Source organism: Anabas testudineus, chromosome 11 (genome assembly GCF_900324465.2).
Source record: "Anabas testudineus chromosome 11, fAnaTes1.2, whole genome shotgun sequence".
Lineage (NCBI taxonomy): Eukaryota > Metazoa > Chordata > Actinopteri > Anabantiformes > Anabantidae > Anabas > Anabas testudineus.
This window is the reverse complement of record NC_046620.1, coordinates 20,564,755-20,589,502: the sequence shown is the minus strand read 5'-3', so window position 1 is coordinate 20,589,502 and position 24,748 is coordinate 20,564,755. Positions and strand designations below refer to the sequence as shown.

The following is a 24,748-nucleotide window of genomic DNA, read 5'->3' as shown; positions in this document are numbered from 1 at the left end:
TAATGTGGTAAAACTGAAAAAAAAAATATTTCTAAATAACACTTTTATTTCAGTTTTATGAGAGTGCCCATTTTGGACCCGGAGATAAAAGGTCTAAATTTTGTACATAAACTCTTATTGCTGCAAAAATAATAATGCATCAAAATCAAAGTTGTTATCAAATATTCACTTAGTCAAGGCTCTAATACCCTCATCCCGAATATTTCACTTTGCATCTTATTTTTGGTAAATACTGCATGTTTTGTGTTTTTGCCTGTTGAAAAATCGGGGGTTCTCATGACAAAAAGGGCATAAAAACCTAAAAAACATATAAAAATAATAAAAACCTTTACATATATGGATAGGTCTGAAGCTGTTGAAGAGATCTGATGTGGTGAAAGTGAAAAAAAATATTGATATATCACATTTTTATTTCACTTTTATGAGAGGGCCCGTTTGGGGTCCCGAAGTTAAAAGGTGTAAGTTTTTTGAATAAACTCATATTGCTCCAAAAATAATAATGCATCAAAATCAAAGTTGTTATCAAATATTCACTTAGTCAAGGCTCTAATACCCTCATTTGGAATATTTCACTTTGTATCTTATTTTTGGTAAATACTGCATGTTTTGCGTTTTTGCCTGTTGAAAAATTGGGGGTTCTCATGACAAAAAGGGCATAAAAACCTCAAAAACATACAAAAATAATAAAAACCTTTATATATATGGATAGGTCTGAAGCTGTTGAAGAGATCTGATGTGGTGAAAGTGAAAACAAATATTGATATATCACATTTTTATTTCACTTTTATGAGAGGGCCCGTTTGGGGTCCCGAAGTTAAAAGGTGTAAGTTTTTTGAATAAACTCATATTGCTCCAAAAATAATAATGCATCAAAATCAAAGTTGTTATCAAATATTCACTTAGTCAAGGCTCTAATACCCTCATTTGGAATATTTCACTTTGTATCTTATTTTTGGTAAATACTGCATGTTTTGCGTTTTTGCCTGTTGAAAATTTGGGGGTTCTCATGACAAAAAGGGCATAAAAACCTAAAAAACATACAAAAATAATAAAAACCTTTATATATATGGATAGGTCTGAAGCTGTTGAAGAGATCTGATGTGGTGAAAGTGAAAAAAAATATTGATATATCACATTTTTATTTCACTTTTATGAGAGGGCCCGTTTGGGGTCCCGAAGGTAAAAAGTGTATGGTAATTTTAAAGGTGCCTCGAGGGTTAAAAGAATGCAAGTTTAGTTGAATGAGGAGTCAGTTGAAATTCTCTTTAGACAGGTACCACTAAATGAATAGAGATTAACATACAAATAATAATAATAACTTAATGATGCTGAAAATTATTTGTATTTCTTGTATACAAAGAGCACTGTAAAGATAAGAAGAAGTACATAGGCATAAAATAATATGTCATTCTTACAAGTGCACATGGGCTCCAGGCTCCCCACTCTGATAGCACACAGTCCTCTGGGCAGGGCAGCTGGCTTTTGCGGGCCCCCAGAGGCATGTCCTCTGGGTCACACAGATAATCTTCCACTTGCTCAGAGGGCCCATCTATTGTGTTCAACATACACCTGCATAAACAAAGAGTTAGTCTATTTCTACAACACCCCACAATCTACGACAGGTATTACAGTCATCTTTATGACTCTGTGTTCAGCACTGGTTAGAACACACAAGTACAGGCATAATTGCAGATTGAGAATGTGATTTAAGTTTGTCTCATCTTACCTGACCATCCTAGTCTGAACACCTTCACCACAGTTATCCTTCAGGTCCAAATTGCTGAACTTCCATACACTCCAGGGTTCTGCCACCCAGACATACTGTCCACAGTCACTGAGGCAGGGCACTACCTCATACACCTGACACATACAAACATCCCTATTGTGATCTTGCACAGGAAATGTGTTGTTTAACATCAACACATGTAAACACAATTTTATGTGTCCTAAAGCACTGAGAACACTGATTTATCTGATCGAAACAGCATTAAAATACAACAGTATTTCAGAAAATGTAAAAGTCTGACTTAAAAAATAATTACTTATGCCCCCAAAACTATAGATGCTCATAGAGACAGTCTCTGCACCCAACCACCTGAATTATGTATATCAAAAACCAACCCAAGAGGAGTATGTATGATTCATAAGAACCTAATAAAAATAAAGACAACTCCTCTCACCGAACAAAATAAAAAGAAAATAATCAAATGTGGACTGTTAAATATCAGATCTCTCTTGTGTAAATCGCTTTTACTGAACGATTTGATAATTGACCATTAAATAGACTTATTCTGTCTTACTGAAACCTGGCTGCAGCAGGATGAATATGTCCGTCTGAATGACGCAAGTCATATCAATTATCATGTTCCTAGAAACACAGGTCGGGGTGGAGGAGCAGCAGCAACTTCCACTCAAGTTTATTAATCAACCCCAGACCTAAACATAGTTTGAATTCATTTGAGAGCCTCACTCTTAGCCTGTCTGATCCAAACTGGAATATCAAAAAACAGTCCTGTTTGTTATTGTGTACCGTCCTCCTGTCCCTTACTAACCAACTATCCCTTCTCAGACTTTTTATCTGATTTAGTTCTTAGTGAAGATAAAGTCATTATAGTGGGTGACTTTAATATCCATGTAGATGTTGATGATAACTGCCTCAACACTGGTTTTACCCAAAATGTAAATAAACCCACTCACTGTTTTAACCACACCCTTGATCTTATTCTAAATTCCATGCCTGGAAAGATAGTTTAATAATATATAAAAAAGCCCTCAGTAAAGCTAGAACCACATATGATTCCTCATTAATTAAGGCAAATAAGAACAACCCCAGGTTTTTTCAGCACTGTATCCAGGCTGACAAAGAGCCATAGCTCTGTTGAGCCTAGTATCCCCTTAACTCTTACCAGAAATGATTTCATGAATTTCTTTACAGATAAAATCATGACTATTGGAGAAAAAAATTGATCAGATCCTCCCTGCATATGGCATGGATGGACTCGTATGTTCATTTGTAAGACCACACTCGTACTTAGTCTGCTTCCTGCTTGAGGATTATTCTAAATTAATTTCAGTAACCTAAACCATCCACATGTCTCTTAGACCCCATCCCAACTAGACTCCTCAAAGATGTCTGACCTTTGATCAGCACGTCCATATTAGATCAGATCAATCTATCTTTACAAATAGGCTACGTACCACAGGCTTTTAAGGTTGCTGTAGTCAAACCCCTACTCAAAAATTCTACTCTGGACTCAGGGGTCTTAGCGAATTATAGACCAATATCGAATCTGCCCTTTATCTCTAAAATCCTTGAAAAGTTATTTTCTAAGCAATTATATGACTACCTGCACAGGAATAACTTGTATGCAGATTTCTAGTCAGGATTTAGAGTACATCATAGTACAGAAACATCACTGGTAAAGGTCACTAATGATCTTCTATTAGCATCAGACAATGGTCTTCTCTCTATAGTCGTCTTGTTAGATCTTAGTGCTGCATTCGACACTATATAACAACATTTTATTAAACAGGCTGGAACATGTCATTGGGATTAAAGAAACAGCACTAGGGTGCTGTTTAGGGTGGTTTAAATCGTATATATCAGATAGATTCCAGTTTGTGCTTGTTAATGATGAGTCTTCCATGCACACCAAGGCTAGCTATGGAGTTCCACAAGGTTCTTTGCTTGGACTGATTCTTTTCACTCTATATATTTCCCCCTTAGGCAATATTATTAGGAACCACTCTATAAATTTCCATTGTTATGCAGATGATACCCAGCTATATTTATCTATGAAACCAGGAGAAACTGATCAATTAGTCAAACTTCAAGCATGCTTAAAAGACATAAAGGCCTGGATGTCCTCCAGTTTCCTTCTCTTAAATTCAGACAAGATAGAGGTTATTTTTTTTATCCTAAAAATCTCAGCAACACTATGTCTAACATCCTTACCCTAGTTGACTTAGTATAATAATAATAATAATAATAATAATAATAATAATAATAATAATAATAATAATGAATACTTTATTGATCCCCTTGGGGAAATTGTGGGTGGACAGCTGCTAGACGGTATGTCAGCGCTACACTACGGGGTTTCGGTGTCTTGTCCAAGGACACCTAAGCAAGTAGCCAGGAGAAACCAGGAATCAGGAGGAACCGCCCCCTTGGCGGCAGTAGCCTCTAAGTAACACTGTAAGAAATCTCGGAGTTATCTTTGATCAGGATATCTCATTCACTTCATACATAAAAGAAATATATACAACTGCCTTTTTCCACCTGAGAAACATTGCTAAAATTAGGAGCATTCTGTCCCAAAGTGATGCTGAAAAACTAATCCATGCATTTGTTACTTCATACTGGACTATTGTAATTCATTATTAATGTCCCAAAACCTCCTCTAAATGGAGTTTTTCCTCTCCACTGTTGCCTAAAGCTTGCTCAAATGGGATTGTTGGGTTTTCTATATCATTTTTTATACAATTATACTTTTTAAGGTATTAAACCTTAACTGTAAAGTGCCTTGAAATGACTTCTGTTGTGATTTGGCGCTATACAAAATTGAATGAAATTGAAATGAATTAAGAAAACCTACCTGGGCCTGTGGTTAAAATCCATTCACCAAAGAGCAGAAAGGACAGAAATAGACTTAATTAATTCAGATTATTGTAGTCAGTAATAAAGCACAAATGCACATTAAATTTAGCAGATAACATTATAATAAATGAAACATGTCACAAAGACAAAGGCAGTCATTGCCAACAAAAGAGAATCATTCTCAACAGTAGTATTATTCACACAGTTTAAACTGAGACCTCTCTCACCTGGTTAACATGGTCCAGTTTAGGACATGGCCTCCCGCCATTATAGGGTTTTTCTCTGAGCCACTTGGAGCGAACTTTGACACCGCTACCACATGACTTGCTGCAGCGTGACCAATTGGACCATTCGCTGAGTTTGCAGTCAGATGGACAGGGAATTATGCAAGCCTCCTCAATATATCCTGTAAGCAATTTCATGACAAAGAAAACATTTATTTCAGAGATCATGAGAGTGTTTAAATATATATGTACAGTAATAAAGATGATTGTTGATGTTTGTTCATTATCTGTACAAAAATGAACCCCTCAGTTAGCATAAAAGAACTGTTTCACATTTTGCAATACAGACTTTTCAGTCCCTTTCCAAGAGTGAGATAAAGTGACCCATGCAGTAAAACCCACTGTAGTTAAAAGATGGAGTGCAGACATTTGAAGAATTTATTAATAAATTAATTATAATAATTTAATAATTTATATTATACATATACCTGAAAACACATCTAAAGCTCAGTCTGAACATACTTTTGCAATATGTGCTGCTATATATTCTCACAGATAAATGGTACTTCTACCAACACAGTATTTGTAGAGACATATTTAATTTCTGCATTATGGAAGTTTTGTATTAATAAGAACACATCACATAAATCACACCATTCAATGAGATGGAGTCAGCATAAACAGTAAAGTACAATCATCAAAAAAGTAATTTAGAAGACAATGTATGTAAGAATTGTAAGCCTCAAGGCTACCTTGAGGCGCTTCAACATTAGTTCTGTTCAGAAACTTTACAGAAATGTACTCTGTGAAGAAGGAATTGTAATTATCAAATAAAAGTGAAAGTGATCTTAACTTAAATATTGTAGACAATAGTATGCAAGAAACTATATTAGAAAATAGAAAAATTAGACAGCTGTAGAGGTTTGGATCAGAGTCAGCACCTCCGAGTATGAGGTCAGGCTACTCTCCTGTAAATTGATCAGTGACAGTGATTAGTGCAGCATCATATGTACTGTGGATATTGTACCAAACATTGCAGACAGAGCTAAATCTAACGGCATACTTGTGATTTTGTTTATTTCTCTGGATGCCTGTACTCAATGTTTGAAAAGTGTGGGGAGCTCAGACATTTGGAAGTAATGTAATTCCTGATAACATTTTCACCCCGTCTCCTTCACATACAGAGGTGACTTTTAAAAACAACAACATGGCTGTGCCATTGTCCAGTGTCACCCATTGTAGCCAACTGATATATGGAAGAAGTAGAGAACAAAGCTCTTAACTGTTTCCCGGGGATGACACCAACACAATGGTTTAGATATGTGGATGACACCTGGGTGAAGATCCAGTAGGTACAGGCCTTTACAAACCACATTAACTCAGTGGACACTAACATCACATTCACAAGGGAGGACAATAAAGCGCAAAACATCCACACCTCTATAGAGGCCCAATTGAAGGAAGACAAGCATCTCAAGACAGTTCTCAAAACCAAAGTGAATACCCCAAGTGGGCCTTCAACAAGGCAGCTTCCTGTTCCAGAGCATACTTGTCTATTTCAAACCCACCAACACACTCAGACAGAGAGTCGACTAACCCAAAAACCGGACTCCAATACACAAGTTAAGCAATATAGTGAAAGTGGTCCAGTTAAGTGAAGAATGCTCTGAGCTGTACATTGGAGATACGAAATAGCTGTTACACAGGATGATTGCAAAGCACCGAAGGAGTAACATCTCAGGACCTGAATCAGTTGTGTAACTTCATCTTAAGGACATAAGACACTGTTTCGAGGACAAAGAGGTTCACATAGTAGACAGAGAAGACAAGTGAGGGAAGCTTTGCATGTGCAAGTCAACACTCCCTCCCCCCAAAAATGGTGGAGGCCTTATACACAACATGTCTCCTATTTATCATGCTGCTCTTTCATCAATCCCCAGAAAGATGAGCCCCATTTTACACCTGTACCAGGTTGGACACATCCCACTTTAGAGGATAAGAGAGGTTGGCAGAGGTGTGAAAAGTTTCGACCTAACAAGAAGGAAGAGAGAGATCTGGATAATTCAATCAGTGTATGATTGAATGTAGGATTTTAGATAGCATCTCACTAAAATACAGGGATTGTTTAGAAGTGCCTTCGGAGAAAACCTATGTGAACTAAACAAAACACATTTTCTGATCTGCCACTTATGGTCATGTCTAAAGAACTCAGAAGTGTAAAAGTAAAGTCGACTAGAGTAGAGAGGGTACAACTGCCCTCACTGAACTCTGATGATTTGTACACTCAAACACAAAACCCTGTGTGGCCTATAGCTCCATTTGCGGAAGGGCCATTTTCACACAAGAACAACAATTAGGTTGGAGATGCAAAACATTGTTTGTTTTAGGCATTTGAACAAATCAGTGCTTATTATCACATGTTTTTATTTTTATCGCTAGTTTTTGGTTAGTTACATTGCATTGTAGATGTATTTAAAAATATTTTTAATGTTTGTTTGATCTCAGCGATAAATGGCAATGTATTCAGTATTGTGAGTATAATAATAATTATGATCAGACTGGTCACAACTAAATGTAGCTAACTGTCATTGACAAAAAAGTTTAGTTTTACCATAGCTAATTAACATTAACATTCATTCTGTGAGGATCTTGTTGCTTGCAGCTGGGTCCACCTACAATCAGTAAGGTTTGTCATTATAAACAGTAGATGTAGTAGATGCATCATTAAGCACTTGATAAAAAGTAAAAGTTGCCAGCTGGACATTTTGTAAATTGCTTTCTGGTTGTAGTACAGTTTTCTGATCTGAGTGTCTGAATCCTGAATCACTTGCCTGTGTGCCTAGATATTTTTTTACTTTAAAACTGCAAACTTTGCAGTTCCTTCAAGTGCTAATGACTCAATGACTTCACAGGGTTTTTAAGACTGCTCTTCCAGCCAGTCAGTCAGAACTAATGAAACCTTCTTCTGGATAAAAGATGACACCTTCTACACCAATAGTGTTGCTTCTGTGTAAAAGTGTTTTTCTACCTTTCACAGGGCTTTCAGTGACCTCCCCTGACGTGTCCAAAAAAAGAAAGACAAAAAGAAAGATTGAAAATGAAGAAGAAAATTGCCAGGAATTGTCTCTTATCCTCATTTAAAGGGAAGAGAGCCTTCACATAGAGAGATTGGGTTTACGTTTTGACTTTGCCTCTTCAAGTAAAATTATGCAATTTGTAAACTTAAGGTTCCTACTGGTATTTAAAGATATTTCAGAAACTTGGGGGAAATGTGCTGATTTCAAATTCCTTTCATCTGACTACACCATTACTGGTGTTTCTGCAAAGGTTTTGAAAGTTATTTGCATGTTAAAACTCACCATGGCTGTTACAGCGAGAGGTCTCCACTATGCAGTTGTCCTGGTCATAGCACACCATGGCCTGGTAACGATATCCTTGGCCACACTCCTTGATGTCACCTTGGACCCTTATTCCCAATTGACCTTCTATGCGGCTGCCTTCAGGTAGTATACAATCTGACCAGTTTCCCACAGGTTGGGCGTTGTATTTGTTACATGGACAATACTGGGTCTCGCTCAGGGGATACATCTGGTAGTTTTTACACTGGTCATGCTTTTTGCTTTTCCCTGCAAAATTAAGATTTCCCAAGTCATGAAATTAAAGAATATTATTATTAAACAAGGTGTTCAACCTCTAGTTGCTCATTGCCTGTTATATGGTGCACCAGTCAACTTTACCTAGAAATTTTAAAGTTCAAATTTTTTTTTTCCACATTTATCCATTTTTTTTAAAGTTACATTATTCTGGAAGCCTTATCACCTACCCACTAACATCCTCTTTCGTGTTCTGACACCTACACAGTTGACTGTGCAGGGGGAGAACTTGGACCAGCTACTGAGTTGACAGTCTTCCTGGCAAGGCAGCTGGCAGGGTTGGGTGAGAGATGGCATGGGGCTGGCAAACTTAAGGCAAGCTTCAATGTCTGCTTGCCCTCCATCCTGCTTCCGACATGAAACAGCTAGAGAGAAAAAAAGATGCAGTTTTATTGGGATGAAGAAAGAGAGCAGAGCTAGAGATAAACGTATAGATAAATGTACAGGTGAACAAGCATTATCAATACAAAAGATTTTTTAGAATTTGTTCACCAGAAAAAAAAAATAAAGACCAAATATAGAAGAGACTCCAGATAAGTGGCAGACTTAACTTAATAGAGTGTAAACAAAGCCTTTTATTGCCTTTTAATCCATCTAATTATTGAATAACATGGGATGTTTTTATTTACACTTAAAATAGAACAAAAGGAGGGATAAAGGGGGTTTAAACAAGGAAGGATATTAAAAAATATACAGATTACAATGATGAATTTAACGAGTTTTCATCATGAGGTTAACCTTACTGCATATTGTTACTGAATATATTATTATTATTAAATCTCTACTGCTTACTTATAAAACACTTAATAATCAGGCTCCATCTTATCTTAAAGACCTCATAGTTCCGTATTTTCCCAGTAGAACTCTCCATTCTCAGAGTGCATGCCTACTTGTGGTTCTTAACATTTCCAAATGTAGAATGAGAGGCAGAGCCTTTAGCTACCAAGCTCCTCTCCTGTGGAACCAGTTCAGGTTCGGGTGGCAGACACCCTCTCTACATCTGGTCTACAGGACTAGACTTAAAACTTAACTGTTTTAGAGATGCTGCTATATGTTAGTCTGCTGGGGGACCTTTACTAATACACTGAGCTGCCCAATGTTTTTGCTGCTTGTTGTTGTTTTTGTTGCCTGCTGTTCTTTTCTCTCTTCTCTTTCCACTCACCCCAACTGGTTGAGGCAGATGGCCTCTCACCCAGAGCCTGGTTCTGCTGGAGGTTTCTTCCTCTAAAGGGAGTTTTTCCTCTCCACTGTTGCCTAGTCCCGCTCAAATGAGATTGTTGGGTTTTCTACCTTACAGTGTAAAGTGCCTTGACATTACTTTGGTTGTGATTTGGGTTTTATAAATTAAATTAATTTAAATATTCTATATTAATATATTATAAAGGATCACCTTATGTTCTGTTGTGCTGTTATTATATCCTTCAATAACGGTAGTGGAAAAAAAGTACATTTCACTGAAAAACTGTAGCAGATAAAGACACCACAGACCTGGTTTTGGGGAAAACAATCAAGATGTAATCCAAACATAGACTTTCAGCTTTTTTAAGAGGTTTCACAGAAATAGGGCATTTACTATTTAGGAATTACAGCCACTTTTACTTTGATGTCTAGAAGTTATGCTATTTATATGTCTGCCATGTTCAGGTTGATGTATGTGTTCATATAAAGATGAAACAAAGATATAAAAGCGTGTTTGTGGGTGTCCTCACCTCGAACCTGAAGCCCTGGTCCACAAGTTTCCTGAGCTCCAGGACTGTCCTGACGAACTGACCATGGCACTAGCTGGCATCGTCGCCATTTGTGTGTTTTCCATCTTAAAAAGAAGTTAAAAAAAATCAGAGGTATCTAAGTAGAAGTGAAGAGATGCTAGTAAATTAAAAACACAGTTTAGGTTTGTTTTTTACCTATTTACAACAGATTAAAAGTTATAATATGTGGTTATGCCTGTGTGTTTTAAATGGTCTAATCAGCCATTATACACCTTAAGTTTCCCTTTGTTGGGACATTTTGTCTGTAGTAGTTGTTTGGTAGTCCATTAAGAGAGAATTCAGTGTTGAAAAGTCAGTGTTGCCTGAGTTTAGTTTTTTAGTGGAAGAGAAGTATGTGAAGGTGGTACAGAATATGTATAAGGACAGCATGACAATGGTGAGTTATGAAGCAGAACTGATGCACTGTTTCAAGATGGAGGTGGGTTTGCATTAAAAACAGCTGTCAGTCCATTCTTATTTGCAGTGGTGATGGACAGGTTGATGAATGAGAACAGACAGGAGTCTCCATGAACTATGACATTTGTGGAAGACATTGTGATCTGTAGTGCAATAGGGAGCAGGCTGAGATAGGCCTTGAGAGATGGAGGTACACACTGGAGAGAAGGGGAATATAAGTGAGCAGCAGTAAGATGGAGTACATGTGGAAATTAGAGGCAAGGTGATGGAAATGTTGCTGTTATGAGGAGTAGAGGTGGATGACTAAATAACTGTCAACTGTTCAAAGCAATGGTACGTGTGGTAGAGAAGTGAAGAAGAGAGTACAGGCAGTACAGTGCTCTAATAGAAGGGTATCAGCTAGAGCAAAAGGGAAAGTTTACAGGTAGTGAGAGCAGATCTGCTGTATGGACTGGAGACAGTCGCACAGACAAAAAGACGAGGCGGGGCTGAAAGTAGCAGAGTTGAAGATGTTTCAATTTTCTGAGGTAGTAACAAAGATGGACAACTTGAAATGAGTATATTATAGAAAATAATGAATATTTTGTAAGTGTGTTATTGTAAGTTTGTTTATTTAAGGGGATTAAAATATTCTTATTTCACCTGCAATACTTATTTCCTACGTGTTTCATTCACTCACATAAGGCACATAAGTTCACTTAATTAGTTTATCTAAAATGCCAAATGACATATCAAGCATTCATTCTCAGGAGACCATGTTAACAGAGGAAAAGAATGGGGAAAATGTCTTGTTATATAGACTAGACAAAGATACTTCCAGTACTGTTCATCAGTCAGCCACAACTTAAAATGTTGCAGTGGACAGGGGTCATACAGCAGCATACAGCAGACATTACAGAATTCTAACAAGACAGAAATAGGATCCTCTTTTAGATGACTCTCGATTCCTGCCTGATCCGGGCCCAGTTACTTCTGTTTCTCTTTCTCTGTCTTTTGCCTGTACTCCTGTTACTCTGCTCCCCAGCCACTTCCTGCCATGCTCATATATGGATTGAGTAACTCTTCCATTCCCACTCATCTCATCCTGTTAAAGCCTTATGAGCCTGCACATAGCCTGAGATCCTCTGGTAGAGATCTTCTGTATGTTTCTAGAGAATGAAACATAAAAAAACTAAAACTAGAGGTAACAGAGCTTTTGCAGGTAGAGCCCCCAAACTCCAGAACGACATACCTGAGGAAATAAGATCAGCTGACTTAGTAACATCTTTTAAATCTCCTTAAAACATACCTCTACCGGCGAGCCTTTCCTGATCTTCTTTAAACAGGGACAACTCTGTCTTTATGATGACTTCCTATTAACTTTGATGAATGTGACTGAGTTTCTGCTGTCATTTGGAACTGGTTTTCTAAAGGACTGATGTTGTAAATTTTATTTGTTTCCCAACACCCCAACCGGTCAAGTACCTGACTAACTTCTGCTGGAGATTTCTTCCTCTAAAGGGAGTTTTTCCTCTCCACTGTTTGCCTAGTGCTCAAGTTGGATTTGTTGGGCTACCTGTGTTTTTTCTTATGTGAAACACTTTAACACATGTTTAGAAAGGAGCTCTATAAATGAATTTATTATTATTAATATTATGTATGAATGCAAACCAGTTATTCAGCTTGGAGATTACCCAGATTTTATCCTGTGAGTGCACTAGTACAAAGTTTGTTCATATCCAAGTGAGCCCAGGTGGGAACATATACAGCTTGTGAACGTTTTCTTTTAGCTGGTTCGTGCAGCATAACATCAGAAAGTTTAATTAAGCACCAGGCTTTATGTGGCTGGATTTCCATGGTGTACTTGTACCGCTTAAACACCACTAAGACAAAGGAGATGTTAATTGACTTCTGGGGAAGGACACTACAACACACACCGGTGAGCATCCGGGGCTCAGAGATTGAGATAGTGGACAGTTTTAAGTACCTGGGTGTTCACCTAAACCACAAACCGGACTGGACTAATAATACTGATGCCCTGTACAAGAAGGGTCAAAGTCGCCTCCACCTTCTGAGGAGACTACGGTCCTTCGGAGTGTGCAGAACACTGCTAAAGACTTTTATGACTCTGTGTTAGCCTCTGCTATCCACTACGCTGTGGTCTGCTGGTGTGCAGGCACACAGTTCTGTCCTGGGATGTCAACTGGACTCTGTGGAGGAGGTGGGTGAGAGGAGGATGTTGGACAAGCTGACTTTCATCATGGACAACACATCTCATCCACTGAATCAGACCTTGGAAGCTCTGTGCAGCTCCTTCAGTGGACGACTGATCCACCCAGTGTAGGAAGGAGTGGTGCCGCAGATCATTCGTTTCCACCACGGTTAGAGTTTGTTAAACTGTTGAGTTGTACAGTCTAACAGTACACATACAAGTTCATTATTAAACTGTCTCATTTCAGTAGTTTGTTTCATTTTATACATATAATGTATATCTTGGTCTTGTAAAATAATTGTGAATTTGGAACATGTTTAATTTTTGCACATTTCTGCATAATTTTCTATTTTTATTCTTTTGCACCTTACTATTGTCTTGGAGCTGTGGTAACAACTGAATTTCCCCACTGAGGGATCAATAAAAAGTTGTCTTGTCTTATCTTATGCAACACAGTGTCCAAAAAAAAAACACACCGGATGGTTCTAAAGTTGTGGCTGATTGCGATTGGTAAAATTTCTTACTGCTGTTAATGGCAGCATTGTGGCAATTCTGGTGCCTGTTTGTGGACACTTAGTGCTGTCATTATCAAGGTTTTACAATGAAAAGCAATTACCTATATCCTTGGCAGACAGATGGAGCCTCACACTCTTGCTCCTGGGTCAGCATTTCAGGGCAGTCCTGTCCCCCATTTGCTGGTAACTGGATAATAATACGCTTCCGGTACTGTTTTCTCTTGGTCTTAACACCTAAGGGAATCCACAAATGCAATATTTGTTTTAGAACCTGGCTTCAGTTTAATGTAACAGTTGTTTACTCCGCAGCATGTGTAAAATGCAGCAGTGACTTTTTAAATCAAACTAGAGTTGTTGCATAACATTGATATTTCCAAAGATAGCCAAAATAAAACAATATTTCTTTTGTATGCAATGTCTCTGGTGTCTTTCAGTATAGAGTTCAGTGCATGTAATGAAACAATGTTGGTTTCCATTTTCTGTAATCCATCTGTGCTGCCTTCACACATGCAGTGACACCCTAAACATCTCCAGACTTTACTCTGTTAACTCTCTGATGGTAGTGACCACTTCAAAGCAAGCCTAATGGAGTGAACCTGAATATTGAATACTGAACCATACCCATGATCTTCTCTGTGGAATCCAGAACACCTCAACACATGGTAGAGGTCATTAACTTGCAGGAAGTTAAGGTCTATTTAAGGAGTATCACATTGCAGTTCTTACAGTGCCAGAGTCCTGGTGATTCTTGTTGCAGATTCATTTTTATAGAGGGTTGTAATGCTTTACAGAATGTAGAGGAAAAACTACTAGTATATATGCAAGAATACTATTATTATTATTAACACAAATTGCATAAATCGGAATTTCAAAACTGTATACGTGTTAGGTGCAAGTTCTTTGAAAGTGTATGACAAGGCCAAGGGATGCACATGTCAGAACGATTTGGGAATTGAACCACTAGCAATGGAGTTAAAAGATAATCCACAGTCTTATCAGAGCTAGTAAGCAAGAATAAACGCACACTGTATATTACTATTATATATATAATAACTAATTATATTAATACGTTACCATTAAACATACTACATCATGTACATTTACTACTCTCTTAATAAAATAATATCACAATTCGCACCCCTAACACATTCTGATTTATGTAATAACTGAACTGCAACAGGAGTTTTTTTTATTCCATGCTCGTGCACATATTATTTCATTTGTGTACTGGTCCAAAAATAATGAAGAGCATGTTTACTATACTTCCTCTATAGAAAAGAGTCCTATTCAAGCTTTTGTAAATTCACTTTCTCAACCTGCTGTGCTTGGCAAGTGTGACACACTGCAAAACAACACTATGTAATGAAACTACCTGCTTGACATGTTGATGGGCAGGGGCTCCATTCACTGTATGGGCTGACAATGCAGTCTCTCTTGCATGGCAGTAAGCAGGGCCTGACTGTGTCCGGGCGCAGACTCTCCGGACATCTGAAAGTACATAATTTACATGCTTTCATACGTACATACATAACGTACCTTTAGAAATCTAATTTTAGGGCTCAAAGCCAAAAGAACCATGCTGGAAGTTCACTTGGAGGCTCACAGGAGATTGTTACTGTAAGTGTTTATACTGAAACAGTGGCAGAATTGGAAACTTCCATTCTTAATGGCGTTACAATTATGGTAATGTTATTCCATGTTTTAGTAACGGACTGCAGTTCAATAGATTTAAAATAATACAAATGAAATTTATATTGGTCACAACAATGAAAGGATCAGGTCAGTTAAGTGGCAGAAGGGCTTAGTGCTTTGGTGTTAATGAAATTAACAGGAGCACTAGAGGAGCAAAAGTGAGACAACCCCTAAAACAGAAATGGTTTTACAGGTGGAGGTCACTGACATTTTCCCTCTTTATCTTTTGGACTGTTTTTTCACTAGTTTTGCATGTGGTTAGGGTAGCATGAGGTGATACCGGGACCATACAGAGGTTGGACAGCCAGTCGAACTCCTCAAGGATGGCACATCAATACGTACCAAGAGTTACAGTAATTACCTGGAAACATACATGGTAGTGGGTGTAACAGAGCTGTTAAATGCAACACTACCTATGTTTTATTAAATGTCATTTAACAGCAGTGACTTCTTCCATATTGAGTCCTTTCATTCAGTGTGAGTTTTGTTGAGATTTGACACCCGTGTCTTTAGTTTTTGCTGATATTCGATCTGGGAGAGTGGGTTAAGATTTTCCGATGGAGTCTGGACCTTTGTATGTATGATATTACCATAAAATAAAATAAAACATGTAGTTTTACACGTTGGTAACATTTTATAGTAAGGGTACATGAATTATCACAAATTAATGCATGATTCCATGCATTAATATTTCTGTATTCATGCATCTAGTACTGTATGAACTATGTGAACTTAAGAGAATAAGAGAAAGAATAAACAGTAGCTCATGCATGTGCTAATGCAAAAGCATTTATTAATGTTACAACTAAGATAGATGAATCATAACTTTTGAGGTTTTAATAATGTTCATGTTTTCTTTAGTCACTGTTCTGCCAAAGTATTCTCTTGTATTGCAAGAGCTGTAATCCTCATTAAATAAGCATTACTGTATCTTTATATTTTTGGCCCTCCTAATAAAGTGAAGACACACTCATTCTTTTATACACGTTTTTGTCACAGTTTTAGTAAAAGCAGTTTTTCTGTCTATCCTATAGACACATTACTTGGGAAAGTAGAAAAGTGTAAATTATTAATATTTCTATTAAGTTTCATCAGCATATGTAATTTTATATGTCATGTATCAACCAGAATTATCTTAATTCCTACAACCTATTTGAGATAACCCATTCATAGTAAATATAAATTAATAGAATTTGGAATCAGAAAAGTAAAGTTATTATCTATGTACCTTTAGTAGTGATGCCTTACTTTAGAGCTGTGTCAATAGTGTGTAGTTGTTAGCCCTATCAACCTGTGGAATATTATTTTGCAGTTTCTTGTTGTTACTCTTTTAAACAGCCACACTGGGTCTGGTTCTGCTGGAGGTTTCTTCTGTTAAAGGGAGATTTTCTTTATACTGTCAACTAGTGCTGCTCAAGGGGAACTAAGAAACTTGAACATCTTGCAGTTATTGAATTGAATTACTGTCCTTGAAACACGAATAAGAAAGGATCTTTTGGTCATTTACTGAAGGACATCTGGGTCATGTTTCCCCTAGTGCCTCTGGGAACTTCCTGGCTTGTATGTTGCGTCACACTTAGAATTTTTGAAACTACAAGTTTATTTTTGTCCTCATATCTTGTTTTTGTTGCAAAAAAATGAAATAATAGAAAACAATAACTAAATGATAAAAATTATTTAACAATAGCAACAAGGGCAAAAATGCTTAAATTAACTACTGGGGAATGTATTCAGTCTCCATGTATCTTGTGTCTTTCACATCACAGGTGTGATGTGAAAGTTAACTTTGTTGCCTTTGAAATTCAATGAGCATGTTTTACTTTGCAAATACTCACTCTACACAGAAAAAGACTGACCTCATTAAGAATTTGTGTACAAAGTGTAAAAGAATGAGTGTGACATGACAAAGTAATGCTTAGTTGATGATTATTACAACTCTTGCAATACAACAGAATAATTGGGTACCACGTTAACTGTAAAGAAGACATGAACATCATGAATAACTCAAGTTATAATGATTCAGATATCTTAGTTAATTAATGCATTGTTCTTACATTTACACTGGCTGCGCGATAAAAAGATAATGATATCTACTGTAAAATAAACTTTCCTGGATATAACTTTTAGACTGGTTGATTTAACATTGACAGAACCCATTCCATCCATGTAGCAAAAAAGCCAATAACGACACCCAAGTCAGGTTAGGTTGACATGCACAGCCCAGACCGTGGTATCAGATAATGATAATAATATTACTGAGCTTGGTAATATTATTATTACCATGGTAATTATTACTTGCACTACAGTGCTACAAAGTTTGTTAATGTCACTTTGTGTTTACTAGTGGCAGTCATTACATTCTTGCAGCTGGTGCTTCTAGTGAAAGCGGGTACCCCTCTCTCCAACGATGTAAAAGTGTGTCCCAAGGCAGCAGACTCACTGCTCAGCATGTAACAGTAGGTTTCGGAGCAAGCACGGGAAAGAAAAACAAGATTAATTTCCATTAACATTATGGGGGCTTGTGGAGATTGCCTGTGTAGTGCCTTTGAGAAAACTAATGGTCCCATTCTATTGAAAAAAAAATTAATAATTCATGTTCCAAGCAGATGCCTTCAGGGGAGGAACAGATCCAGATGCTTGGCAACCAGCTCATCAGCCCACACCTCTACCAGACACCATCAACAACAGACTAACCAAGAGAATAAATGGAACAATACAAACAGTCTAAAACCAAAAACAAAGCTTCATCTTACTTAAACCAAAAATTACTGGAAGCGAACAAACAAATACTGGGTATGACTGTGTGTCTGTTGTCTACTATTATGTTGTTGCTTTGTCTTTGGCCCCTTTTGCCACGTGTTTTCTTTCTAAGCACCCTGCTGCGCGGTGAACACCAACTTGGCACCTGCCATTTTGTGTTCCTAGACTTCAACTCCCAGAGTTCCTTGCTTCCCCCTGTCTGTTTCCTGGATGGCATTACGGTTCAGCATTTTAATTGGGCCCTATATTTACTAAATTCATTACAGTCAATAGCTTTACAAACGCATGGCCAGCTCCTTAGGACAAGGCTCAGCAGCCCATCTGCACCTAAAAGACAAGGTCCACTCCTTTGAAGACTCCTGGCACCAAACCTATATAGTTCTTATTTGGCTGGTTTAATAGCCATGCCTAACAATATAGAAAAGATGAAAAGACACTCTTCAAACCTAAACTCCAGGAATCATGGGGATTCTTACTTTTTGGGAGTGACTTGGCCTACGTTGACTCTGACACAGATGACCTTGCGAGTTTGCATCCCCACTGAGCAGGCTGCACTGTCACCATGTGTTTGGCCCACAGACATATTTGTGGCAGTAATGGAGGTGTCCTCTATACACTGCCCCCATGGGCCAGTTTGCCAGTGGTACACAGTGCAAGGATGGTCATTGCAATTCCTCACTTCCTGCAGAGCACTGATGTTGGGACATAGGATTCCACCTAAAAAGAAAAAAAAAACAAGGAGACAGCATAGACCAGTATTAGCGATGTAGGTATACTACAGATGAAAAGAAAATCAAATCAGTGCTAATAGCAGATGCTGGGAACTGGATAACAACAACAGGTAGACTAGTGACAAAGGACAGATCCAAGCAACTAAAGTCTCTAAATGTACTGAAAATCAAAATCTTTTCAAACCATCAAAATTGAATATTGTATTTGCTGATATACAGTGGCTATGGAAAGTATTCACCCCCTTGGATGTTTCATCCTTTTTATGGACATTATAAATGGTCAATAAAAGTTGGCGACTTTGACAAAGAAATTGTCCCAGCAACTCAGAGAACAGGTGATTGAAAAGTATAAGTCAGGGGATGGATACAAAAAAATCTCCAAGGTACTGAACATCCCCTGGAATCAGTGAAATCCATCATTAATGCAAACAATAATTTCACTATATATATATATATATATATATATATATATATATATATATATATATATATATATATATATATATATATATATATTTATTTATTTTTTTATTTTTTTAAATATACTAATATAATATAATAATTTTTAAAAATATAATAATATAATATAATAATATTTTTTTTTTTAATTACATTACTATTAATGAGCTATTTTTCTGATTTTTTTTTTGTTAAAGTCGCCACCTTTTATTGACCATGATGGATTTATAATGTCAATAAAAGGATGAAACATCCAAGGGGGTAAATACTTTTTATAGGCACTGTATATTATTATGGAGCCCAGCTTGGAGCATGAGTATCCATTTATATAAAAATCAATTATGCATGAGGTGTTTCCTTACCCCAGTATTTATGCTGTGTTGTTGTGAATAGACCAAAGACAATGTGGTGCAGAAGTCAGATCACATAAGTTGTTAAAGTCATTGCAGGGACATAAATGAAAAAAATCCCTTCTCATGCCAAGCCAGACGGTACCCATCTGTGCTGCCTATAATTTCTTTCTGTAACAAGGTTTGGTGAGAATGGTTCATCTCTTACGGTGTGTCTGGCAGGAGGTTAGATTTTAACCTAGAGGTACTTGATTCATTATAATTTTTGTGAATATTTTTGTTTAAAAGAATGTAAAATAATCCTGTATTGTGCAAAGATAATCTAGTGATAGGAGTCAAACAATTCAGCAGGTTCTTTAGCAGTTAAAAAAATGACATTTTACAATCAATATTTAGTTCACTTAGGCACAAAAAGCAGGGTTAGGTTTAGTCAAAAGATAAACTATCTAAAGTTAAAGGATAAAATAAGAACTGTATTTATCTTTGCTATTTACACAAGACTCAAACATCTGTCTTTTGTGGTCAAGTCGTGCTGAACCATCCAGCTACTCCATTGTCCTCGCTAGGTGGACTCTTACGTAATAATACTTTTAATAAAACTTCTAACAAATCTACCTAGGTCAATATGATTTATTGAATCAAATATTGAAATGCCTGGGTCATTATTGAGAATGCAAGTGTTCCTACCTTCTCCTGCATTATAGGCGAGGATGGAGCGAGCTCTTGTCTGTTTGCCCTCTGTGTTTTTTCCTGAGCAGGTATGGGAGCAGAGAGACCAGGGGGTCCAGGGGCTTAGGGCACAGTCCTTTGGGCAAGGCACCTCACAAATGGAAGGCATGGGCAGTATGGCATCACGGCAGAATTGCCTCTCCACATATTCACCTGTATGTACACAGGATGATTTAAAATATAAAAAATATAGCACACACATTACCAAATAAGGGAAAATAATGTTAAATGTGCTGATATTTCCACACAAATAGTTGGTTATATATAAAATCAAATACCATAATATTGCATGGGAGCTGTTTATTTTCCATACTATTAAATGGACCAAAAGTGGACCTGAATACGGTGTTACAGTGCAAAACTAATTTTGCATTGAAACACTGCAAAACATTAAATATATAGTCCTGATCACTTTGAAAAATGCTGTAATAAAAACAGCCTGACAATGTTCAACATTTAAAAAATGTTATTTTTGTGTTATTAACCTGTACCTATGCATAAAAGGGAAAAGAACAATTTGTGATTTAATGGATGCTTCTCAGCAGCAGTCCCAGATTTGTGACAGTATAGGGCCCAAAGCTAACCGAGATCCATTCAGACAGGATGGACTGCTACCAGATGATGCATCTACCATCGGTGTTTTGACTTAACACAGGGAAAGTATTAATGTAATTACTTACTTTCTGTTTAACTGTATTTTTGATTAGCTTGTAAAGATCACTTTAACATGAAAGAATCTTTTTTTGTTGATCAGTGTCACAAAAGCCAAATTAATTTGACCAAGTGACATACATTTTCTGAATAGTATAGTATTCTGTAAAATGAAGGGTTACCCAAATATAATGTTAGATATTAATCCTAAAAACAAGTCCAGAGCAGAATCCTGCAGCTGGCAAATTGGCAAACGTCAACATGGACCTCTCTGTTACCTGTAATTATACCAAAATCTATTACAGAACTGACTCAACTGGTAAGACATTTAAACCATAATTAAATATGAGGTCAGAACTCATGCTGCTGTACAATTAAGTACATTACATGTACATGGGTGGCTGTGGCTCAGGAGGTAGAGCAGTCAAATACCAATCATGGGATCGGTGGTTTGATATGCAACTCCTCCTGTCACATGTCAAAGTGTCCTTGGGCAAGATACTGAACACCCAGTTGACCCCAGTGTGTCAGTTCGGCTGCATGACAGCTCTGCCATTGGTGTGTATGTGCGCTTGTGTGTGCAATTGGATGAATGAAATGCATTTGGAGTGGATAATTTTTTTAATTTTGCTAGTGCATTTACTACCACTGGTTGGGAATTACCTCACTAATGGCCCCCAGTAAGTTCACCTGCCGAACTGTGTGTCTGACACTGTAGTCGGCAGCCCAGTTGGTACCTTACCAACCAGGAAACTAGCATGGGCTTAACCATCCCCAGCTAAACTTCAGTAAAACAAAAAAGCCAGTGGTCGATTTCAGAAAATCCAAGCATCTTGTTAGTCGTCTATCTATTGAGGAGGCTCAAGATGTTTCAAACTACAAATACCTCTGACAATAAACTGGATGAGACAACAAACTCAACAGCACTCTAAAAAACTGTCTAGAGCTGCCTGTATTTTCTGTCATCTTAAATGCTGTGGTATGCTTGGCCGAGGAACATGTAGATGGTGGAAATTATAATAGTAGAAGAGGAGGATGCTGTTTAAACTCCTCTCAGTCCTGGTCAATCCCTTGCACCAGTGTGCTGGCTGGACAGAGGAGCACAATCAGCCAGATACAGTCAAGTTTCACATTAAACAATAAAACATCTCCCCCCTCTGTAAGGGGCAGGGGGACTGTAACTAAAACTGGTTTAGGAAGTTATGTTTGTTATTCCATTATCATCACATCCAGATTTTGTCATCATTATTTATGTCTTCAGTAGAACTGCAGCTTTGTTTTATGCTTGACGTCTACTCACCATCATTGTTGACACACTGCACTTGAGGAATCTGGGTTCCTGGTCCACACTCCTTCTCATTATCAGGGATACACTCCTCCAGTTTAACCACCAGCCAGTCATAGCAGGAAGGGTCTTCACAAGGTATTGCCTCCATTAGGTGGGGGCAGTTCCCTGTCCAGCCCATTGGATCAGTGATGAGTTTCCTTTTCCGTAGCTTGAAGCCTGTTGGAGAACAATAGACTCCTAATAACCTAAATAAATACAAACCATTCCTACACTTATAAACTATGCTGTAGCACCCCCTGTGTAATCTGTTGAATCTTAATATATATATTATATATAATAAATATTATATTCATATATATATATATATATAAATCTATGAATATCTAACCACGCTGTTAAGGTAAATTTGGAGAAGACACTGAAACCCAGTAGTAGTGTCATCATCTATGTGAAGCTGTTCCCAATGGAGATCAATAAAGTAATTAAAATTCTATTGAATGTTTTATTCTCTTCTCTGCACTAGGCATGATGGGTACATCACTTCACCCCCCTCTCTTCTTACCCTGATGTGCACATCAGTCTGGAAGAGGGTAAACCTGGACTCATCAGACCACATTGGACAGTTCTTAACTCAATTGTAGTAGTTTCAGCAATCTCCTTAGTTCTTTGCCTGATGCATACCAATAATTTGATCCTTCTGAAACAGATTTACATCTTTTCCACAACCACAGGATGTATTTTCCTTTGCTTAAGAAATGAAAATCTACTAACTGCATCAGTTGGGGTTAAGTAACTTGTTGGCAGCTGAAACATAATCATCCATGCCGTAATTATCCAATGGGAGTGAAATCAGGGTGGTGACTTGTGTTTTTTGAACGAGCAGTGTATCTACTACAGGCTTTCGGCTGAACCGGGAATCAAACCACTCACCACGGGGTTCGTCGATGAGTGTAAATAAATTTTCCTGTAACTTCATGAGTGCAAATTAAAATTTTATCAGCTGTCTGTATCAACATGTGTATCGTGACTTACATTAATGTTAATTTTGTAACTTCCTGTAGTTTACATAGATAAATTTTCTGAGACCTTGGTCTCTCCCCCTTACTTGCTGATTTTAAAAGGGATGACAAGAAATCCACCTGCTCACAAAGCACAAATTTCTCCCAGTAATAATGTTTTCCGTCTGTCCTCTGCATTGTGCCTTGTTCCAGCGAGTTGAACTCTGTAATGCTATCGCCGGTGATAACAAAAACTGTAGATCCTTGTAGACATGCCCATAGCAACTTTGAACAGAAAATTAAGGTTTTGTTTTTATGAGTATATAAACACAGTCCTGAACTGCCAGTGTGCATCTGCAATTTCACTGGCATAAAACTGACTGACTGTCAGCATTCAGCAGTCCTGATTCTTTTTTCTGTGTTGGCACACATATGAAGCAGCATTCATAAACGTAGGGCAACACTTACAACAGCATTTAAAGACTGTCTGGTGATAATAAACTACATTAAAACAAGTTTTAAACACCAAATAGCATGAAGCATTAAATGAATTATAACCTCTAAAAGAGCAATTGTTCCACTTGTTTGTTTTTTGTTTGTTTCTTTGTATAACTTTTAAAACTAAACCCTGGTGAGTCTACATGGCGCAAAAGTTTAACTGAAAAGCGTGTTGTGCACCACATCAGCATCACATTGTGTTTGTGCTTAGATATAGAAGTCAGATGTCTATTTGTTGTTTTATAGCACAGTTGTATTATCATTCTGACAGTGAGCTCTTACCTTTCTTGGCTGCCTGGTCTTGACAGTTTTCATATGTGCAGGGGCCCCAGGCACTCCACGAAGACACCTCACACTCTACAGGACAGCTAATATGGCAAAGCTGGGTGGTGTTCGGGGGAATGCCCAGACAAAGATCACTGTCTACTGGCCGCAACACTATAAAGACACAGAAAGCATTAATGACACACTGTAGTCACTGAACATAAAACAGAAGAAGTGGACAGTTTTCACCCAAATTTTCACCCAATAATGTATTTCAACATGGGAAGCATGAATGTCTATACCACATTTTATAGCATTAGTCCAAAAATTTGAACCTTTAGGTGAAACTAAATAAAATGGCTGGAGTCTCAACTACATGTCACCAGACTAACAGACAGATACTGTATCTAAATTCCTCTAAAACGCTGTTGCACCTGGGCAACCATGCCTCAGTCGGTAGGGCAGTCATCTACAAACCCCAGGGTTGGTGGTTTGGTCCTCGGTTTCTCCCCTGATTCCTGGCCACATGTCAAACTGTCCCTGGACAAGATACTGAACTCTGAACCATTGATGCCTCAATATTCAAGATTCAAGATTCAAAAAACTTTATTAATCCCAGAGGGAAATTATTTTGCCTCATTACCACTGTTCTCAAAACAGACAGAAAGGAAAGGAACCACAACCAGGAAAGATCCAACACCAACATAAATACACAATAACATCAATACAGAAAAACTCAATATATATACAGAATATGTAAAATACATATATGAAATTGGGTCAAAATATATAGATAGGGGGGGAGAATTGTACAGATTGCAACAGGTAGAAAGGTTCTCCTGTGGCGCTCTGTGGAGCATTTAATGTTAATAAGCCTTTGGCTGAACGTGCTCCTCTGTCCAACCAACACACTGTGCAGTGGGTGGGAGGGGTTGTCAAGGATTGAGAGGAGTTTGGACAGCATCCTCCTCTCAGCTACA

General features: G+C 37.6%; 1 protein-coding gene across 3 annotated transcripts in view; it reads right to left on the bottom strand.

The window, feature by feature from the left end:
* thsd7aa (thrombospondin, type I, domain containing 7Aa) overlaps positions 1–24,748 on the bottom strand; it is an 89,388-nt gene that overhangs the window by 20,777 nt on the left and 43,863 nt on the right. For all 3 annotated transcript variants that reach the window (XR_003298069.1, XM_026349205.1, XM_026349206.1), the window contains exons 5-17: positions 23,787–23,942; positions 22,021–22,224; positions 20,028–20,222; positions 18,277–18,517; positions 14,721–14,836; positions 13,450–13,582; positions 10,187–10,290; positions 8,648–8,842; positions 8,184–8,450; positions 4,828–5,006; positions 4,599–4,604; positions 1,727–1,860; positions 1,416–1,569 (exon numbers count right to left, since the gene is read on the bottom strand). Coding sequence is in view for 2 of the 3 variants with exons in the window: in XM_026349205.1 (XP_026204990.1) it covers positions 1,416–1,569; positions 1,727–1,860; positions 4,599–4,604; positions 4,828–5,006; positions 8,184–8,450; positions 8,648–8,842; positions 10,187–10,290; positions 13,450–13,582; positions 14,721–14,836; positions 18,277–18,517; positions 20,028–20,222; positions 22,021–22,224; positions 23,787–23,942 (2,084 nt within the window). In the remaining variant the exon portion in view is untranslated. The remainder of the gene's footprint in view (positions 1–1,415; positions 1,570–1,726; positions 1,861–4,598; positions 4,605–4,827; positions 5,007–8,183; positions 8,451–8,647; positions 8,843–10,186; positions 10,291–13,449; positions 13,583–14,720; positions 14,837–18,276; positions 18,518–20,027; positions 20,223–22,020; positions 22,225–23,786; positions 23,943–24,748) is intronic.